Consider the following 20146-nt stretch of genomic DNA (forward strand, 5'->3'; position numbering starts at 1 on the left):
ATTAAGATTTGTATATTTTTGTTAATGTTGTTAATAATTACCAATGAATCATCAGTTTTTAATCAGATACATACTGCTGGAAAGCAGAGAAATTTAGATAGAAATAAAATTTAACATTGCATTCTCTGGAAAATGTATGTTATTTTTAACATACCCGTAACAGTTTGAAAGTGTTCATATGCAAGGTGTCACTGTTCAGCACTGTTAGCACACAGCCTGCAGTGGCTGGAAATCAGGAGTGTCTTGTGCAGACAGGAGTTTTCAGCCTTCAGAGTTAGAGGAACMTAATGCTGAACTGATCGCATCCAAGCCTAGCTGGTCCTAGAAGCTAAGCAGATATGACCTTGGCTCAAAGAGGAGTGGATGGGAATCCCRTGTACTTAAAAACACGCCAGGGAGTTGTGTCACACATGTCACATGTTTTTACACGGTTTAAAAAGAACTGGACAGAGGTCGTCTGGCCCCATCATCACTACTGAGCTGAGACTTGGGAATATAAAGACAATTAGAAAACTTTGGGGCAAGTACAACTTCTCTTGATTCATACAGGAAAAGCTGCTGAGGCAACACAGCACCCTGTGAGAAGGTGCTGCCAGGAGGAAAACCCTCCTGTAAGGGCTGAACATATGAGGAGTTGTGCTTCTGCTTCTCCACACAGAAGAGACCGATGAAACAAAATTACAGGAGTTATTGAGTGAAAAATAACTTCTTTTAGGAGCACATTTACTTTCCAGGATGCATCCAACAATACTTAGCAAAGTAGTGGTCCATTCCTGATGCTTGTGCAGAGCCACAGGCAGTGCTGTTTAAGGAGTACTTTCACGATTCTTGCAGGGAGTTGCCCGCATTTCTCTCATAAGGATCTAGACCCTTAATTTGTGCCTGCAGAAGCACGTTGTCAGGAGAAAGTGATTAATTACCCCCGTAGTAAATGGAGAGAGCTAAGCTTGTTTGAAGACCTCCAGCAGAGACGCCTTTAGCCTAAGCTGGATGCCTTAAATTAGGCACAGGCCGACAAAGATTCAGTAATCATTAATCCGTGAAGAAGAGCAATAGAAGGTGTTGATGTCAATTGAAAGCACCTGAGGGCAAAGGACATTGAGCTCTCCTTCGTAGAAGCAACAGAAATAAGGAGAAAGATCATTTGACAACCCAAGCTGAAAGACAGGATACCGCTGAGAAATCTGCTCGAATTTTCTTTCCCTTCTACCTGCAAGAGCACACCTCGGAGCCGGCAGCCKTGTCCCGAGGAGCTCTCCGAGCGGGACGTCCGAGCACACGCGGCAGYTCCTCCGCCGCAGCCGGCACTAGGTGGAGCTCCGTGACCGCGGCTGCCGGGCGGACAGCGCCCAGGGGCGCAGGACAGGGGACAATGAGCAGGGCTGGCGCTCAGGAGAGGGATCTGGGCCAGCCGCAGTGTCTGGACGAGAGCTACTCGTAACCCAGAAAGCAGGGCTGGGGATGCGCGCGTCGGTAAAAAAGACTTCCCAGCCAAGATCTCGTAGCGCTGACTGAATAAGCCCAGTACCAGCACAAACCACTCAGCCCCCACCCTCAGAACGTTTTCCCAAACAAGTATGTCCGTGTGTCACAGGCAGGAGGAACCAAAAAAAAAAAAAAATGAGGCCCTCTTCTGTCTCGACCAAGAGAAACTGAAAATGCTTCCCCAACACGTCACACTTTTGGGTTTGGAATACCTGGAATGGGCTGTGTGAGGTTGGGTCCCTCTGAGAGAAGCTGGGACTAACCATGTGTTAAGATAAGAAGATAAGAGCAGAAACGACCATGTCATGCATGCTAGTGGTGGCTTTCAGTCCACATGTCCATGGAGGGCGCTGTGAAAGGCAATGAAGGAATCCAAGGTCATATTTTCTCCAGAGCTATYTGCAGACAGGTGATTTTTGAAGAGGCACAACTTCCGATGGAAGTTACCTCTAATGACAGCTCTCCAGCCCCACCAGTGCCATGACAGCCCCACTTTCAGAGGAGAGCTGGGGGCTTCCGATTCTAACAAGAAACAGATGCTTAGCTCTGGTTTCCAACACACTTCTCTGGGAGAGGGGACCATGCGATGTGTATTGGGATCTCCTTTGGAAAAGCCTCCTGTGTGTAAGGTTGCCCTGGTACAGAGCTAAACCGAGGCATAGCTGGGCTGGTCCCAGGGAGCTGAGTCATGCAGGAGAGCCCAGGGGAGGGGAGTATGGGCCACAGCTGGGAACCTGGATCTGGGTCTACCTGGCCCTACCTTCTGCTCCTTTTGGTGCTCCTTTTCAGATCAGAAAAAAAAAATTAAAAAAAAAAAAAGGTGAGATTACTTTTCCCTCTCTGGACCTAGAATAAAATAGCTGGGAACAAATGTGAGATGGTGGAGAGCAGTCAGGTACCAATTTCTCCTTGGAGCCAGAAGGACTATGGTTTTGGGTTAAGAGGGTACAGGTTTTTCTGTAGAGAAGGATGAATCTTCTGCCTTCCTACAGCTCCCAAGTGAGAGCCTTGGCCTGCTCCCTTGCCAAGCCAAGGAAGCTCTTGGCACTTACCTGCTTTAGACTGCTACATTTTCTAGCATGAAATGTTATTCACAAAGCACCWTGGCCTTGCAGGGTTGTATGCAATTGTGATCTTGCGAACAACAAACTATCTATGTGGCCCAGCATCACCTGCACCTCTGCTCACTGAAGGGGTTTTTAGGATTGGGCTTGCCACAAAACACAAGGCTRAGGGAGACACTGTTATGGGGCAACCATCCCATAGCATCTTGCCATGGAAAGGCTTGGAACAGAGGGAAGGGGGTGRAAAATCGGCAAGACTAGCATGTTCCGTGGAGACGTGCAGGACACACCCAAGGAGCATGCATCACCTCCTCACTCAGGTTTCAAAGCTGGAGATGTAGAAAATTAATCAGTGAGGAAAGCAGTGAGGACATCAGCCTTTATGCTGCTCGTGGGAGGGTGAGATAGCCGGGGACCCACTGGTGACAAATGGGCGCAAACTATTTTACAGCTCAAATCCGGTGCTTTGCTTGACATGGGAATCGACACTCGYGTTAGTGGCTCCATCCCACCAGCTGAGCCGGGGCTTGCGGTTTGCCGACGAGCTCTGAGCCAGGGATGGAAGACCGGCAAACACCCCGTGCCTCCGTCTCCAGGGCCGGCCGTGCCTCGGCCGGGAGCGTGAGGCTGGGGAGCACCGCGCTCCCGCTGCATCCCGTGCCAGGCGCTGCCGGGGCCGGGGACGATAACTGCGGGTCTGCGTGCTGCGAGGAGCGTCCGTGGGTGGACGAGGGATGCCCTTGGGGGGCAGAGGCKATAGCCGAGCCCTGAGATCTCTTCCCTTGAGACGGATCGCCCACTCCCCCACCCGGACCGCGCCGTCGGGGCCATCCTGCTGGTGCGCGCTGCCGGGTGACTCACGGCTCCCGTGACCGGATCAGGCCCCGGCCGTCCCAGGCGGGACGTGCCAACAGGGGCCGGGCACAAGCGCTCTGCAGGCAGCCGGGGCGCCCTGGTGCAGCTTCTTTCCCTGTGACATTTTAAAAAGATAATAAAGTAAGGTAAGTCGAGTAAAGAAAAGTAACAAACTGAGCTAAACTAAAATAAACTAAAATCCAACCAGGCTATTTCGTTGGTCAGCAGAGGTATGCCAACCACAGGACCTGATAGGCTGATGACACCCTCACCAGCCTCTGGCTGCAGAAGCTTCTAGTGTATGATACGATTTTTTTCTTCTTCTCTGCTTATGTTCCTGTTTCCTGAAGGGGAGCAGGGCCATGTGAACTCAGGCCTGGCAGCACCTGTGGAAAGAGGCAGGGACGGCCCGTGGCGGGTGGTGGTGTGTGGCAGCTGTGCCCCGGCTAGGCACAAGGTGCTACCCTTCTTCCCCGTCTGCTTTCTTCCCAGCAACGTGAATCCTCTCGGGAGCGAGCGTTCAGCATCTAACCCCCTCCTAGAGGCATGTGCTTAAACGAGACGAGCATCAATCCCACGATAAAAGTATTGAGTTATTCTGCAAGGTAATCTACATCAAAGCCTCAGGGGCTGCCGGCTTGAAAAGATCCAAGATGTTTTCTAAGTCCTTATCATGGCCGTGCTTAGGGGGAGTCATAAATTCCACAGGGCGGACTAGCTAACACACGATTCCTCCTTCCCTTCTCTCTCCATGGCCGCCAAAGGGCTTTCAAGCGGGCTTTTTTTTTTTTTTTTCTTTACCTTGCAAACAACGTTCTCTGTTCCGTGTAGTTAAGGTGGAGGGAGACGGGAGGATCTCCCACACACCCCACCCCGAGATTCTCCTAAATCACAGAAAAATTAATTCTTTAAACCACAGAAGTAGCAGAAATAAAGACGGTGAATCCCCATCCCCACATGAATCCCGCCGAGTGAGAGCAGTCTGTGGAAGAGAGATCGGCCCTTGCCGTGGCTTATGGAGACTTCTCTGACCCGGGACGGGGCTCCTCGGGCTGTGCTGGTCTACTCATTATCCCCCAGCCCGCGCCAGCCCCGTGGCCCGTGGTGACGATGAGAGCCGGCTCCGAAGCGAGGAGTTCCCTCCAGACGAGAGCAGCGGCAGCCTCCTGCCCCGGGTCCGAGGGCCCGGCAGCAGGGAGCAGACAGCAGCGCCCTGCCCCCGGCACTTCCCTGCAGTCATGCCCTGCAGGAGTTGCCCTGACTCCCCCCGAAATGACGTCGGAAATTATTTTTTCAGATCAAGCAGCAAGGCKGAGGCTGAAGAACGAAGGCGGGGAGCCCGGCGTCTGCCCTGGACGCACTTCTGGGTGAAACAGCCCTTAGGGAAAATATCAGGGTCAGCGTGGAGAGGCGGGGGAAGATATTTTCCTGCGAACGGTGTCCCCCACCAGGCATTTGTCAGCTTGAGAGGCGTTGGGTCGCAGTTTCCAGCTCAGGATCTGACGAATCAGGAAAAAAACGGAGGAAGCAAAGAGGGAGAGATCAGGCCTTAGCCCACACTGCAGTGTCGGGGTCTGGTCCCAGGGTCCCCAGTCCTCTCCCAGTTCTGCAGCTCCCCCCGGAGCTGGTGGGAAAACCTGAGACGAAAAACGGAGAGTGAGCGGGCAGAATGGAGAGAAGAAAAGGGGTGAAACCCAGACAAGGGACATATCCTCTCTCCCCAGTCTCATTGAGAAACCCCGMTAGATGGGTAGGGCCCAAGGGAGGAACAAATCTTGTGCCAGTCACAACGAAAAGAAGGCCGAAGAGCCGCAGAGACATGTAGGAATGCGCGGCTCGGGATCCCTCTTGTTTTCGGACGAAAGTGTCCTGTGGCAGCGTGTCCCCATTCCCATCAGCTATGCAGGTGGCTGCGACGGGTCGCGTCCGGGGAGCAGCTGAGCGGCGGTGGAGGATGCTCCGGAGCATTTGTCCGCGGGGAAGCGGGACTCTTCCCCATCCYGCCACCGACACCGGCTAGGGTACGGTTGGTGGGGCCCGGTTTCCCCAAGTCCTCGACATACTAGGGAGGCAATTGGAATCAGTGTCAGAATGGCAAAGTAGGTAAGCGGAGTGGCGCTCTAGCTGCTATTGCAGGTAGTTAAGGTGCTGCCTCGGAGCCTTATCCTGCTCCTTTACCGGAGCCCCGGCACTCTCATCCGACCCCAGGGCCGGCAGCCCCCTTTTCGGCTAGTTAGGGCTGGCATTGGGTCTCACCCCAAAAAGCTGCCACCTGCCTGCCAGGGATCCATCCACTGACGGAGCTTTAGACACCGAACTGGGCTGCTTCGGGGTTGAACTGGGTTGTAGTGCATTTTATTACAATAAGTCCATAGATTTGTCGTTTTAATGGCCGCTTTCTCTGTTTATGGCATCATCAAATTCACATCTGCATAGATCGGGTCTGTCGGTGCTTATCGGGAGAGGTGATTACATTGAAGGGACACAGTATTTCCCTTCCAGAGTTACATTTCAGTCTCCTGCTCAGGCAGCGCTGGGAGCTCCAAACCCCGCTCCCTCTCCCCGTTACCCACCGTCGGGGCGGGGAGAAAGTGTCAGTGTGGGAAAACAGACAACAGAGAGAGAAATCCCCTCCAGAGAAGGCGTCTGACAGGCATCTCTGCATCCCTGCTGTTGTGCTGCTGTTATCGTAGGGTCGCAAGCGCGGCCGCCTGCGGCAGCCTGCGAACGACAAGTGACGGTGTGGGCGCAGGCATTCCCAGGTGTGTGCAGAGTGGGGATACCCCGGCCCCGGCATCCGAGGCATCCCGTGCGGCTCCGAGCGCGCCGCCCGTGGTGTCTTCCCTGGGAGTGATGCCTCATCCTTCCCTACTTGAGCATTCTGGTCTSTCGGGGCCACTGACACTGGACCCTTTCGGACATTTTCAGAGAGATCGCTGAATTACTCCCACCGGCGCTGAAGCAAGGCTCCGTGTCAGCCGCACTCTCAGCACCAGAGAAACGATAGAATGGGSGGAAGGAGAGGGAGATTTTCAGAGAGTGGGATCGGGATATCTGCATCTGCAGAGCTGAAATACACCCTCAGCTGCAAGACGCCCTGTCTCAGTGACACTCCTCGGTGAGCAGAACAACCACCCACGTGGAAGGAAAAATACCCGTAGGACAAGACCACGTGGATCTCCGTATGTGATACCCGGGACAAGGCTATCTGGGACGGCGCGGGGCCAGTTGGGGAAGCTCCGGTAGGACTGAGCCGTAGCTGCCTCAAGGGACTGGGAGTGCCGGAGAGGATGGCTGAGGCGRTGCTGCGCTGCTCCGGCGAAACATGCTGGGAAAACGGGCGAACGTTCCCGTCCCGATCCATTTTTTTCTCGGAGGGTGAAAAGTTTCCTCGCTGTGTCATGGGAAAAGATGCAAATATGCAAACGTCGTCTCGCATTGTCCCAGGTCAGGGTGAAAAGTTAAAGCATAAAAGCGGCCGGGGGAAGCTGAGAGGGGGTCGCCTCTTCAAAGGGGACTGGCTGGGCCAGGGTAGCCGGCTGCCGCTTTCCTGGGAGCCGCCCTTCCAGGGCCAGCATTTCCAGAGGGTTTCCAAGGAGTCGGGGAGGGATGAAGGGACTGTGCCTGGAGACATAAGCTGTCGGGTTCCCCGCGGACTCGGCCGCGCTGCAGAGAAGGTATCGCCCAATGAGGTGGCAGGTTCCGGGAGGAGGTTGATTGTTCCCCCCTTGAGGAGAAGCATCCTCTGCTTCGATCTCAAGGACCCGTCTGGGCGGCAGGGTGATCCAGCCTCACCACAGCAGTGGGTCTGAGGGCAGCGGGTGTTTTAGATAAAGGCACCCTCAGTCCTCGTCCTTTCCCGGACCTGCTGGGCGCACCCGACCTCGAAGCTCTGCAGGCACACGCGGAGGAAGTGTGTCCTTGGAGGGCAGAGATTTCTCCTCTTACCTCGCCTTCATCGCCCATGACCGAGTGGGAGAGGGAGCTGGTGGGAAGCCTTTTAGAAAAAGCAGTAGGCCGTCGCGATGGGGTTTGTTGCTTAAAACCACGACAAAATGTCTTTGTGGATTTTTAATCAAAACTCCCTCCTCTTCCGCCCCTTCCCCCCCACCCCCCACCTCCCAGCCCCAAAGCATAGAGAAGAGCTGGCTAAAGTGCTGCCTACAGATCGGCCCTGATACACGTCTCCCATATTCCCACCCTCGCCCTTAGATCTCCCTCTCTGTCTTTTGCAAGTCTCTTGATTTCATCCTTTGAACCTGTGATTGGAGGTTAAAGTGCACCAGGTTGCAATGGAAGGAGGAAGCTCTTAAACAATAAAGGCTTGAATATTTAGCTGTGATCAGGTCGCTGCCCTCTCCTTATCTTTTTAAATGCAAATCGTCTTCTAGGGGTAGTAGCTATATACCCAGCGCCTCTCCACGTCACCTGCCTTTGGTATGTCTGGRCCATTACTAATAGAGCCTTGTAAACAATCGTTAATCATGTAAGGACTGCCGGCCATTGGATTCGGACCGGGAGAGCGGAGGAGCGCGGAGCGCAGCGCGGGGCCGCGGCCCTTCCGCCTGCCCCCTCCCCGCCCCGGGCAGCCCGGCCCCAGGCAGCAGGCGCGCCGCGGCGAGAGCCCCGAGCAGCATGTGGAGAGCCGCCTCCGGGGCCCCGCCAGCATGTACGTGAGCTACCTCTTGGAGAAGGACGGGCCCATGTACCCCGGCCCGGTGCGGCACTCGGGGGGGCTTAACCTGGCGGCGCAGAACTTCGTGGGCGCCCCGCAGTACGCGGACTACGGCGGCTACCATGTGAACCTCGACGGCGCCCAGTCCCCCGGCTCGGCCTGGCCCGCGCCCTACGCCGCCCCGCTCCGCGACGACTGGGGCACCTATGGCCAAGGGGCGCCGCCGACCGCCGGCGCTGTCCACGGCCTCAACGGGGGCTCCCCCGCCGCCTCCATGGCATACAACCCCGCCGACTACCACCACCACCACCACCACCCGCACGCCCACCACCACGCCGGCCCCGCGCCCCACTGCTCCGCCGGGGTCATGCAGCCCCTCAACGCCGCCAGCGCCGCCGCCAGCGCCGCCCCTGAGCCGCTGTCCCCCGGTGGGCAGCGTCGCGGCCTCTGCGAGTGGATGAGGAAGCCGGCGCAGCCCCCGCTCAGCAGTCAGGGTAAGTGCGGGCCTGGGGCAGACGGGCGCGGGCTGCCCCGCCGACGACTCCCCCGGGGCGCCGCCGGCTGCCTGTAGCCYGGGCAGCCCGGCAAAGCCTTTTTTCGGGGAGAGGTCCCCGAAACAAACTCGCCCGAGGGTCGGTGCTCGGGAGGACGGGACTGCCGGGCTTCGCCGAYAGCCCGTCCGCGCTGCTGAGTGCCGGGCCGGCAGCGGCAGGAGCGGCACTCGGCCGGTAAGGCAGCTGCTGCCGGCCCCGGTGGCTCAGTGCCCGGGGGTGCGCTCCAGCGAAGCAGGATGGAACGGCCCRGATCGCGAGGAAACGCTCGCTCTTCCTCCCACTGCTCCGCTCTCCTGCTTATAGCCACTTAGAAGATTTTTATAACCAATTATAGTCATATAAATCATCGGCCGGTGTCGCTCCGCATTTGTTTCTGAGTCACTGGGCGCCTGCCCTTTATTAAGGTTTCTGTGCGGCCTTTCTCCGGAGCGACAGCGGCGGCCACTTGCCCAGCGGATCCCTGCGGGCCGGGCCGTGCCCCCGGCCGTGCCGGGCCGGGCCGTGCGGGGGCGTGCCCTCTCGGGTCAAGTCGTAGCCGGCGCCGCGCTCCCTTGTGATGTTAATATCCCCGCAGACCCTCTCTTTTATTCCTACCGTGCATCTACCAGGGGACGTGCTTGTCCCGCGCTTTGATATACGCCTTCCACGACTACTAACTCCTTTTTTTCCCTTTTTTTCCCTTTTTTTCCCTTTTTTTCCCTTTCTCTTAAAATTTATTATTCATATATAGTGGCCGGGGAAAAAAAATTAAAAATATGAAGACTTTTGCAGTAAATAAGGACTTAAGGCATTCCCCTCTCATCACCTGCCTTGCGCGACCGGCGGCAGGGCCGGCGGGGGTACCCCGGGCGGCGCGGAGCGGTGGTCCCGGCTACGCCTGCAGCCCCCGCGCTCCGGAAGAAGCCTCGGTGCCCCGRTGCCGGACCGCTGGCACAGCCACGGCCAGGGTGCCGATGGCGGTGGTACAGGCCCACCGCGCTTCCCACAGCAGCCCATGGTGTTCCCACAGTTTGGGTTTGTGCGGTGGTAGCTGGTGCCTTGTCTCCATTCAAATTCTGCCTTTGGAGCCAGTGTTTATGTTAATGTACAGAGCTGGGGGGATGAAAGCGCCTGCCGCCATTTGTTCAGTAGTGGTAATTCAAACAGAATGTGGCTGTCATTAAGGCTTTGAGAAGGGTTTTTCTTTGATAAGATCTCCTTGTCCTGCATTGTTTGGGATCATGTTCCCTATTCACTGACTCTGGGGAGTTTTCTCTGATCAGGCTTGTATCTTTACAGGGTGCTTTTGTTGTGGTTTGCAGAGAGTTTACCTGAACAAAGTCAGCCTGCTTGCCATTAAGCACATTGGGTGCAGAGACTCCCCGCCTCGACTCCCTGGGGAACGGGAGGACCGAGGACACAACCAGTTAAACAAGCAGTTCTCGGGAAAAAGGAGGTCACCTATCCGGCGCTCTATCCGGCTGCTCGCTGGCATTAGCCTTCGCATTCCGTTGGGTTTTCGGTGTTTGGTTGGGTTTTTTTGAGGTTGTTTTTTTTTTTTTTTTTTTTTTTTTTGTTTGTTTGTTTGGTTGGTTGGGTTGGGGTTTTTTAAGTACTCAAGTTGCACATCACACTCCCAGGCTCTCCAAGAAATCTCTTTAGCCCCCACGCCGGAGCAGAATAGGGGGTGCTGGGCCGGGACACGAGTGGTTCCCCGAGGCCGCTCCCAGTTCTCTGCCCTTAGATCGCTGGTTCCCGTTTAGATACGAAATCGCCGTGCCCTGAGCGGGTGTCTTCTTTCTTTCCCTTTTCCTCTCTCTCTATAAAAAGTTTGTTGTCGCTAGGGAAGGCAAAACAAAACCAAAAGCCAACAAGTGCACAACAAAGGTGTGCAATGCAGGAGTGTACGGTGAGGCCAGGGTTGGCAACCGGAGGTGGGAGCCTGCGCCCACCGGCAAGCCTGGGATTGGTGTCCCATGTCTCCAGCGGACTGCGGTACGTCTCCGCTCCTCTGCTGCTCTCAGCAGAGCCCGGAGCAGGAGGAGGGCGAGCAGCAAGTCCGGCGGGAGGTGGGGGAATAGGACTGCTGCTGTTCGCTCTTCACCTCAAAGAGGATAGCTGCATTCAACTCTGCCCTTTGGCTTTGACTTTCTCAACCCTGGCTTTATCCTCCGCAGTTAAAACCCGGACGAAAGACAAGTACCGYGTCGTGTACACCGACCACCAGCGGCTGGAGCTGGAGAAGGAGTTTCACTACAGCCGCTACATCACCATCAGGAGAAAAGCGGAGTTGGCCTCCAACCTGGGGCTGTCGGAGAGGCAGGTCTGTGCCACAAGTGGCGCTCCCTACGCTCGCCACGTGTGGCCGGGCTGAGCGAGGGCAGGGATGCGCGGGACGGGACTGCGCGGCGGCGGAACGCGGGGGCGTTGGGGTACGCTCTCGGTGAGAGCCTCTGACAGGGGATACATCCCCGGCCAACTTTCCCCCCTCAATCCCCTGTCCACCCCCCGGCAGGTGAAAATCTGGTTCCAGAACAGGCGGGCGAAGGAGAGGAAGATCAACAAGAAGAAGCTGCAGCAGGCGCAGCCCGGTGGCGCAGAGCCCCTCAGCCCCAGCGCCTCACTGCAGGGTTCCGCGGCGGGGGCGGCCGCCGCCGGGCTGGGCCCTGCCGCCCCGCAGTGACAGCGGCYGGGACAGCGGCGCAGGGACTGCTGGAGGACGCGGTGAATCGGGCCGAGCCGGGGGGCGCGGCGGGAGCGGCCCCCCCGATGCACTACACCGCCCCGCGGGGCCGGCCGTGTGTACAGGTGCACAGTGTATGTGTCTCGTCGTCCGGGCGAAGCGTGTCCATCACTTTATTAATATTATTATTATTATGTTTGGGTGCTTTTTTTACCCTGGAATTTGTTAGATAAAATGGGGGCACTGCCTGCCAGTCAACCCCCGGTATATCTCAGGGATCAGTCCAAAAGACGTTAGAAATGTTGTTGGGCTAATGATTAATTTTAGCAGGAAAAAAAAAAAAAACAAATTAAAGCACACGTTTTTTATTTTTTATTTTATTTTATTTTCTTCTTGTAGCCGTGAATATGCAAAATGTTCATTCTGCCCTAAGGGTCAGAGCAGACAAGATAAGGCACTGTTTAAACGTTCAGAAGTGAATTGCTTAATGTTAGACACTTGTAAAAGAGCCCATAAATCCGGTGCAGATAGTCATCCATCCAGATTTATTAGCTGCAGAACAGAGAAATTTAGTCTCTTCTGGAAAATGTGTCCTGTCACGCTGGGGTGAGGAGCCTTGTTTGCATGTGCAGTGTCCCATTGCTGAAATTATGAGCTGTTTCTCACATCCTTACGATTTCTGTCTTGTTTGGAGGGAGGGCCGTTTCAGTTGATTTTCCAAAGTTCCCTTGATTTTATCAGCTTTATGAAAGCTCATCACAGCTCTATCAGAAGCAGAAATCCTTGGAAGAGCWTTGTGCTATATCAGAGCCTACTTTGCACAGGTTGTGGCCCATTTGCACATCCTGGCTAGACAGAGGGGACCAGGGTAGAGATGCCAAATGACTCGGCCAGAGATGAAAAAAGATGGAAACAAGAAAACTCCAGATGATTTGGCCAAATTGCTCTGGCTGTTTGCCATACGTGCTTCTTACTTAGGGATGAGAGAAGACCCACTTAGAAGTGAGGCCAGGTTGGAGCAGCCATGCTGCAGCCAGTGCCCTTGGCTTGGTGTTGGGCCAGCTCACATAGGTCTGGGCCCCTGCAGGAATGGGAGCCTTGTCCATCCCCAAACACATTATGCAGATTATTGCCTTCCCTGGGATTTAGCCCCTGCTGCTCAGTTTTTCCCATCAAATTTATTTAAATTATTCCATTTGCCTTCTCAGGGGAACTTTGTTTTTTTTCTTGCTGAAGCTTTTCTTATCATTTTTGCTAAAAGCCAAAACCAAATGCCAGCAGCATCCACTGAACTGCGTGAGGAGAATCGTTCGGTCAGGGCCTGACCCTACTGACAAGGCAGCTCTCTTGCCTAAGGGGACTTGGGGAAGTGGTAAGCACCAGCCCCAGAGCCTCTGCACTGCATTTTGTCTGGGGATAGCTCCATGCCTTGCTGGGCCAGGGGCTGGCAGTCCAACAGCAGACATGTGGCCATGCAAATCTRATCTAGGGCTCCTGTGCCTGGGAGAAGATCATGGTGGGAGGCAGCAGCTCCAGAGCAAGGAAACTGCTTGATCTTCTGCTGTGTGCATAGTCCCTGAAGTGGGTCTGGCCAGGAGACATGGGTGCAGCACCAGAGCAGTTACGCTCATTACGCATGGCCTCGACACACAGCACGTCCTGCTGGGTCCAATGTCCATGGTTCACTCCTGATCACAGGGGGCAGGAGCCAGATTCATCCTTCTTTGACTCTAAAGGGTTCTTGGATTGTTCTGGAGGAGCTGCTTCCCTGGGGACAACCAAAGCTGAGCAGCACCCAGCCCGAGGGTTTGGCTCTGCAGAGCCAGCCCTAAAGCAGCGCCGAGCAGTGGCACCAGGGCTCGCCGGACGACAAGGGCTTTACAGGTTCCATGTCCCACTCCTCCCTCTGCGCTGTTCGGCGAGGRCTCTGGGCGGCAGCAGCCTCGGGCGGGGCAGCCCCTTCGAAGATGTCCTCTGGCGCCCGAGGCCACCCCCGCAGCATTGATCCCAGCCCGGCTGCTGCCGGAGCTGCTGCGCGTTGCTGCGATACGCCTGTCAATAAACCCTGTTTGGATTGTGGAGCAGAGCGCAAGGTTTGTTTGTTTAGTGGTTAGAGGTTCAAAAGTCGGCATTGTCCCACTGCAAATGAGCACAAGCTTTTTCTCCCTAAGGAAAAGCTGGCTATGCTCAGTGGGAGGGAGAGATATCGGTGGGCCCTTTTATTTGCTTCCAGGAATAATTAATGGCAGTGAGAAAAAAGATGACCAAGGAGTTATGAAAAACCATCAATAAGTAAATTAATCACAGAGGATGTGGGGGTGTAAGAGGTGCTGCTTGGTGTGACTTTGTTGGTGTTGTCCCATGCMCATGGGGCTGGGATGACAAGGGACTGGCATAACCCAGGACTCCTTACTGCAGTGATGGCACACAGCTGCCCCTGGCACCAGCCCAGGCATGGCAACATTTGGGACAGTCCCTGTAATATTTTAGTAGTGTGCTTCGTGGGCTGGAGTTTTTAATGCTGAAAGTGTGAGAATTTCTCTTTCTTGCCTGTAGGACTTTTGAGCAAGAAGGTTGCCCTCATTGAGGTGAATTGCTTGAGCTCCACAAAAGTTTTTTGTCTCCAAAAAGTTCGTTAGACACATATAAACAAGCCCAACATATTTAAAGCATTCCCATTCCAGAACTCTTAACTCTCTCTGTTAGCAAGCATTCATTTTCTGAGCTCTGCTCAAATTCTTGACTCTAGCAACACACAGCTCAGATTTCTGAGTGTAAGCAGCAAGTAACCAAGCAAATCATACMCACATCCAATTTCAAATATGTCCCCTCTCCCATCCCTAAGCAAGCAAACCACCAACTTCCATCTTCCTTTATATTCATCRTGCACCATAAAGGAGTGTGAGAAGGAACAAACTGGATATCTCATTTGGGTGGATATTTACAGGCACCTGGATCAGTCCATAACCAAGCTATGACATTGAACCAGAAGCTCTGTTTGTCAGAGGTGAGCTGGTTGTGGTGACCCCTCAACCAGCCCATGGGTGTTCTCACCCCTCACAGAGCTCCTTGCAGCAGCAGGGAACCAGTCTTGCAGCAGCAAACCAAGCCAGATTGGTGAGGCTCAACAGCTCAGAGCTGCTGCACCTTGCTTGCCTGACAGGGGCTGGAGTAGAAGTCCATGAAAAATAAATTCAGGAAATCAGAAGGGTTGGCCCCAAAGTTGCAGGATGGATGTCCCCTGCTYTCCCTCTCTTGTCAGATTTTCCTGCTCCTATCACTGTATAATAAATAATGAACCAATGAGGATTCCTTCTCTTGGATTAACTCTTAGGCAAATGTCAATTTCCCAAGAAAGCTCTTTGAGTTTGGGGCAAGGAATGACAATAAGTGTCATAGCCCAGCATGGGAATAACAGTATGGTCCTTAGAGGACTTGGATGGCATCTAGGGCAAATGTCTGCTTTCTCTGATCTGTTGTATCTTTTAGGGACACTTTATGTGTCCTCAGCCTGATGGCTGAGTACTCTGGATCTGCAGGATGAAAACAGTAAGCTTTTAAAAAARRARAAAAAAAAAAAGTAAAACCTTACATTCGGAATAAGCAACAACTTCAGATACATCCCCTATCCAGATTTTTACCCACACAAGTGAGCTCTGTGAGGCAGGCTGTTTCCAGCTGTGGATGAAGCAGTGCCTAGAASCACATATCCCAGTCATCTAACAGAGGGCAGAGCCCACCTTTCAGAACCTGTGGTGGGCTTCTGATGGCTCCAGAAGGCTGTGTGAGGCCATAGGTTTCTCTTTGCTATTCCATCAGCAGCWGGTGTGGAAGAGGAAATCGTGGAGTTTACAACTCTGTTGACATAGCTCTGCTGTGTCATAGCCAAAATTCATTACCAAATACTTCCCCTGGGTCCCACACGGGTAATGGAGCTGTGTGCTGAAGTTTAGAGCAGCTAGAGCTGAAAGCAAACTTGAGTTGATGCCAGAGAAGCAGCACTGGAGGCTTTCCAGGAAGCAGACAGCTTGTGAATGGTAACAAAAGGACAGGACACATCAACAAAAGCAGAACACGGGTCTGTGAAGGGTAGTCCAGCTGCACAGGTAGCTCAGYAAGAGAACAAGGCCACCTTGGAGTGACAGGCTGAGGGATGGGTGGCGTGATGTAGCAGAGTACGAGTGCCAGGGAGGTGCATGCTAGGAATCTTCTTTACAAAACAGCTCTGGTTACTGCCAGAAATCCATGGCAGAGAATTGTCAGGAACCCCGGGGGACAGGTGGGACCAAACTCTCCCAGAAGCCTTAACAGCCTTCTGCACTTTGCTCCAGGACAGCTCCTTGACRGAGCAGGATGTTCCCGCTCTCCTTGCTGATGACTAAGGGCTGTTTCCTTCTCACTTGCATGTTCTGCCATGCTGTGACTCAGGTGGACAYAGACTGTTTCTTCTAATTAATGTCTCAGCTTCTGCAATTCCAGTTCCATTCTCAGTTTTTGGCACTTTCAGAAGTCAAACTTACCTTCTTTAAAAGAGGGCAACAGAGTTACTCGCAAAGAAACAGGAAAAATTTGAGCTATTCACAAAAACAAACAGTTTGTTGCCAGGAGACTGGAATTAGAAACCTAGGAATCCCTTTCAAGGCCTGTATTTCTAAATTGAGGTAACAACTGTTTTGGGATGACACCCACTGGATCCCCCTGCAGATGCTTCAAAGTAGGTACAGGAAAATAGAGGATAATAACTYGTGGGTGATTGTCATTACACGTTCACACAGATGTCTAGATGCCAATCTGTGGCATTCATTAGGCTCCAGTCCAGTTAACCATTGGCAAGTAACAGGAGTAATTTTCTCTTTGTCCCTAATTTCCTCTAATTAAAGTACTAACTAAGCTAACATAACATCWAATGCAATCTGTATAATAGATAACCTATTTAATGTAATATCTAAACTATTSGTCCAAGTAGATGTTTTGATTTAATTCTGTAAATTAAGGGAAGTTCAACACCACCTTTTTTTAAGTATGCTCCATAGAATCATGTAATAGTGTGGGTTGGAAGGGACTTAAAACTCATCTAAGTCCTACTGCCCTGCAATGAGCTGGGACATTTTCAGATAGATTGRGATGCTCAGAGCCCTGTCCAGCCTGACCTTGAATGTTTCCAGGGATGGAGCATTCACCCATYTCTGGCCAATCCGTACCCTTCATGCTCTCTCTGGGAAAAACGTTCCAGTGTTTCACCACCCTCATCATAACTATTTCTTCCTTATAGCTAGCCTAAACCTAACCTCCTTTAGTTTAAATGTCTAACAGCTCATTTCCAACCTGCTGATCCCTAGCACTTGAGCTGGACTGAAGAAAAGCAGAAAGATGCCAAATATAACAGCTGCCTCTCAATGCCCCCACACCCAGCTGCAACAGGCAGGGTTGAAAAAAATCCCCACTGCTTTTAGCACTGYTCCAAAAGAAGAGAACAAGCCAAACAGAGCATATGGACCAGTCCTGCTTTTGGCATTCTTCTTCCCCTAGTCACGCAGGTATTTTTGGGCMGCTGTCGCAAGCTTGTGCAGTTTTGCCTTTGAGTCAGATCCTGTTCCCCTGACATGTCTTGCTGCCTTCCATGGAGTCACAGCCTGTTCTGCAGATAATTTACATAGACCTGAAGACCTTTGTGRAAGAAAAGCTGCCTTATCTCCTGCATTCTTTGGAAAGGGATGCTCCTCACTGCTCTGTCCCTTCCTCTGCTGGCAGATATAAGACAAGCTTTCAGCCCTGGAAACTGAGATTGGTTGTGGTCTGATTTTTCCATGCCGTGGTCTGACCATGCAAACAGAAAGATCACTTAGAGCTACAAGACTTGCTTGGTCTCTTGCCTCCCCGAGTGACAATAGTTAGGGCTTTCAACAAAGGCTTGCTTGCAMTCAAGTCCTGGAGAAGATCCTCATGCAAAACTCAAACAGAAACCAGGTGCATGATTTAGGGCATGCCACGATCAAGAGGGTCAAATCCTAAATTAAGGAAGACTCAAGAGGTATTAATATCTAAGGTTTTTCTTCCTTTTCCTACAGTTTGAAAAAGAGCCAATCACTCTCACAGAGATTGTTGCAAGTGATATTAGAACYGTGCAACAGTTAACTACTGAAGTCTCTTTCAGGATAACTCGAGTTTTGATTACATTTTAGGGAGATTCCAGTCCTCACCTGATCTAGGGATTTTTTATGTTATTAGTAAAATCTGAGGTGAGAGGGAATTTACRTTGGTGAGAATTACCTTATATTAGAAATACCAAAGAATTTTTATTCCAGTTGAAAATACAAATGTGCTATTTTAAGAATAATTAAACAACTTGTTTTTCATATATATTAATTGCAYAAGCATATGCTGTTTTTCTGGCAATTTTGTTAATTTTTTTAGATCTCCTTTCATCCCTACCAAGACTCTTATTTGCATCTATGGAGGTAGAGCTAACCACAGTGATCTGAAAAGGGGTCTCAGAAAACATCTTGTGCAACTACTCCCAGGAATGCTGTGACTCAGATAAAAAAAAAAGTGACTTTCTCTTATCAGGAGCATATTTCTTCCTCGAGGACTTCAATCTAGAAACAYGATCCTGTTTCTGTTCCCAGTAACTGACATCCTGCTCTTCCAAGGCCAGAGCAACACTTTGGACCTCCTGTTTCATTCTCAGTCACTCCCTCACCAATCTCCTATCGTGGCTCCAAAGGTGTTTTCCATCCACAGAGGCTTGGTCTCTGCTGGCAGCTCTTGCCGGTAAAACAAGCCCTTTGTTATCTCTTTGCCTGTGGCCACACGTTCCTGAACGGGAGCAGGAAAACATCTACACCGGTCCAAGGAAAGCAGCTGCTTAAGCAGGGGCAGATGGGACTGCCACGGCAAGGGTCCAGCAGTCCAGCAAAGTCTGTGGTGGTTCAGAGTGTGTGGCATACTACCATGSACACAAGACAACCTGCCTCCTTCCCTCTTGGCCTGGAAAAGTGCTCCTAAATATATAGCAGCTTCATGGGCTGGGAGCTACTTTCTCACAAATATCCTGGTGCTGACCCCTTATGCAAGAGACAGCAAAATTCAAATGTAGAATGAGAAAGAAGGAATTTTCCTGTCTCAGAGATAAGATTATTCTGCCACGGTAAGGGAAAGAGCTGGGGCTGCAGTGCCAAGTGCCCCTGGAGGCTGGGGATGCCCTCTGTGGCAGCTGCTGCCTCCCTACTGAGAGGGAGCTCTGTCACAGCTCCTGCAGGCAGCAGGGCCACTCGCCTGGACCTAGCAGCTGCCTGTGCCCTGTGAGGTTCCTGAGGTCTGTGATGTGCTCTGAGGTCCAAAGAAAAGGGAGACTCTGCTGAGAGTGACACAGGTAAATGCACCGTGGCAGCTTGCAGAGCCCATGAAAAACACGGAAGGAAGGAGCAAGAGCCCAGCAGCCCCTGCACCTTTCCAGGTGGGTACCTCACCACGTCTCACCATGCCACTCCCTTCCCTGTCCACCCAACCTGCTGAGCTCGCTGGTCCCTTCCTGACAGTGCAGGGAAAAGCAAGGGCCAGCATGAAGCGTTAGGAGCACAGTCAGCACAAAATGATGATTMATGCTGGAGGAATCAGCAGTGTGTTTTCATCTGACTTTAAACCTCGATTTACTTTTCCTTTGTGAATATCACAATCTACGTGTGCTGCTTTATGAAAGACACAAGACTTTCTCCCCAGTCAGCACCTGCTCAGAGCCCTTTAGCTGTGCTTTTCAAGTCAGTCCTGGTCCAGAGGTTCTCAGCCTGGCACCCAGATGCTCACTGCTCTGGCAGTCTGCAGCATCAACCCCCTTGGGCAGAGTACTTGTCTCACAAATTCATGATCAGCATAGTTGCATTTCCACAGTCTCATGGAAAATCTCTGGAGTCGTCCAGAACCAGCTTAGGTGACAGAAATCTTCCTTGTTCCAGTCAAGTTGTCCATTTGATAAGCGAAGGTAAGGTTGAATTCCCACATCTGTCCTAACAAATTAAGAAGTGCCAGGAAATATTCCTGGGCAATGCAGYTCAATCAGCTGGGTTTGTAAATGGCTGGCATGATCCACAGACAGCTGTCGGCTTAGGCCAGCTTTTGCTTGGGAAACTTCTCGAAAGAGATTTAGASTTAGGACAAGCAAGAGAGTGGTTTCAGGATGTGGTTTAGATACAGATAACCCCTTCTAGAGGGTAACATAGAAGCCACCTGCATTTGGTGACCATTTGGTGACAGCCAGGCTCAGGGCTGAGGAGTGTTCTGGGGCACGCTCAACTTGTTGGTGTGCTGCAGACTCAGTTTCCTAAGTGGCATTGAAATCATGTAAGCCAGCTCCAGCAAGGCATTCCTTCTTGTGGTTTTTTTTGTAAGAAGACCTGGGAATGTGAACACTCCTTKTGAAATGTCCCAGGAGATCCACTCCTTTCTGTTTATTTCCTCAGCAGGGAGGCAAAAGCACCAGAACTGGGGAGATGATCCAGCTGTGCTGAACTCACAGGACTGATTCCTGATGTTGTTGCAAGATGCTGCCCAGCATTGTGCCTGGGCAGTTAGTAGGGCTGAACCAYCAGGATGAGGACAGCTGCCAACCTCATCTGCCAGTTCCAACCTGCTGGCACGCTGACCAAGGGCAACCCGAGTCTTCGGCTTTCAGCAGGGAATTGCCACCCGTTTCCTCACAGCCAAAATCGTTCTCATTGCAGCATCTCTGTGTTGTGGGGCTGGAACGGGGTCGGGACCTTCTCCCCGGAACCACGTGCTCATTGCATCAGGAAGGGCTGGGACAACAGCTAGTCACTTCCAACCTACAGTAGAGTCCAGCTGTGGTACCCTTCCC

The 20146-nt window shown here is 52.5% G+C and overlaps 1 protein-coding gene across 1 annotated transcript; it reads left to right on the forward strand.

Annotated features, from left to right (window-relative positions):
* Nucleotides 1-8070: 8070 nt before the first annotated feature.
* CDX2 (caudal type homeobox 2) lies at nucleotides 8071-11380 on the forward strand. The gene is made up of 3 exons (XM_057366652.1): nucleotides 8071-8573; nucleotides 10790-10935; nucleotides 11128-11380. The coding sequence occupies exons 1-3, from the start codon at nucleotides 8072-8074 to the stop codon at nucleotides 11293-11295; spliced, it is 816 nt and encodes a 271-aa protein (XP_057222635.1). The 5' UTR covers nucleotide 8071; the 3' UTR covers nucleotides 11296-11380.
* Nucleotides 11381-20146: the final 8766 nt, after the last annotated feature.

This window comes from Malurus melanocephalus, unplaced genomic scaffold, assembly GCF_030028575.1.
Source record: "Malurus melanocephalus ecotype Western Australia unplaced genomic scaffold, MMel_1.1 scaffold_70, whole genome shotgun sequence".
NCBI classification, from domain to species: domain Eukaryota; kingdom Metazoa; phylum Chordata; class Aves; order Passeriformes; family Maluridae; genus Malurus; species Malurus melanocephalus.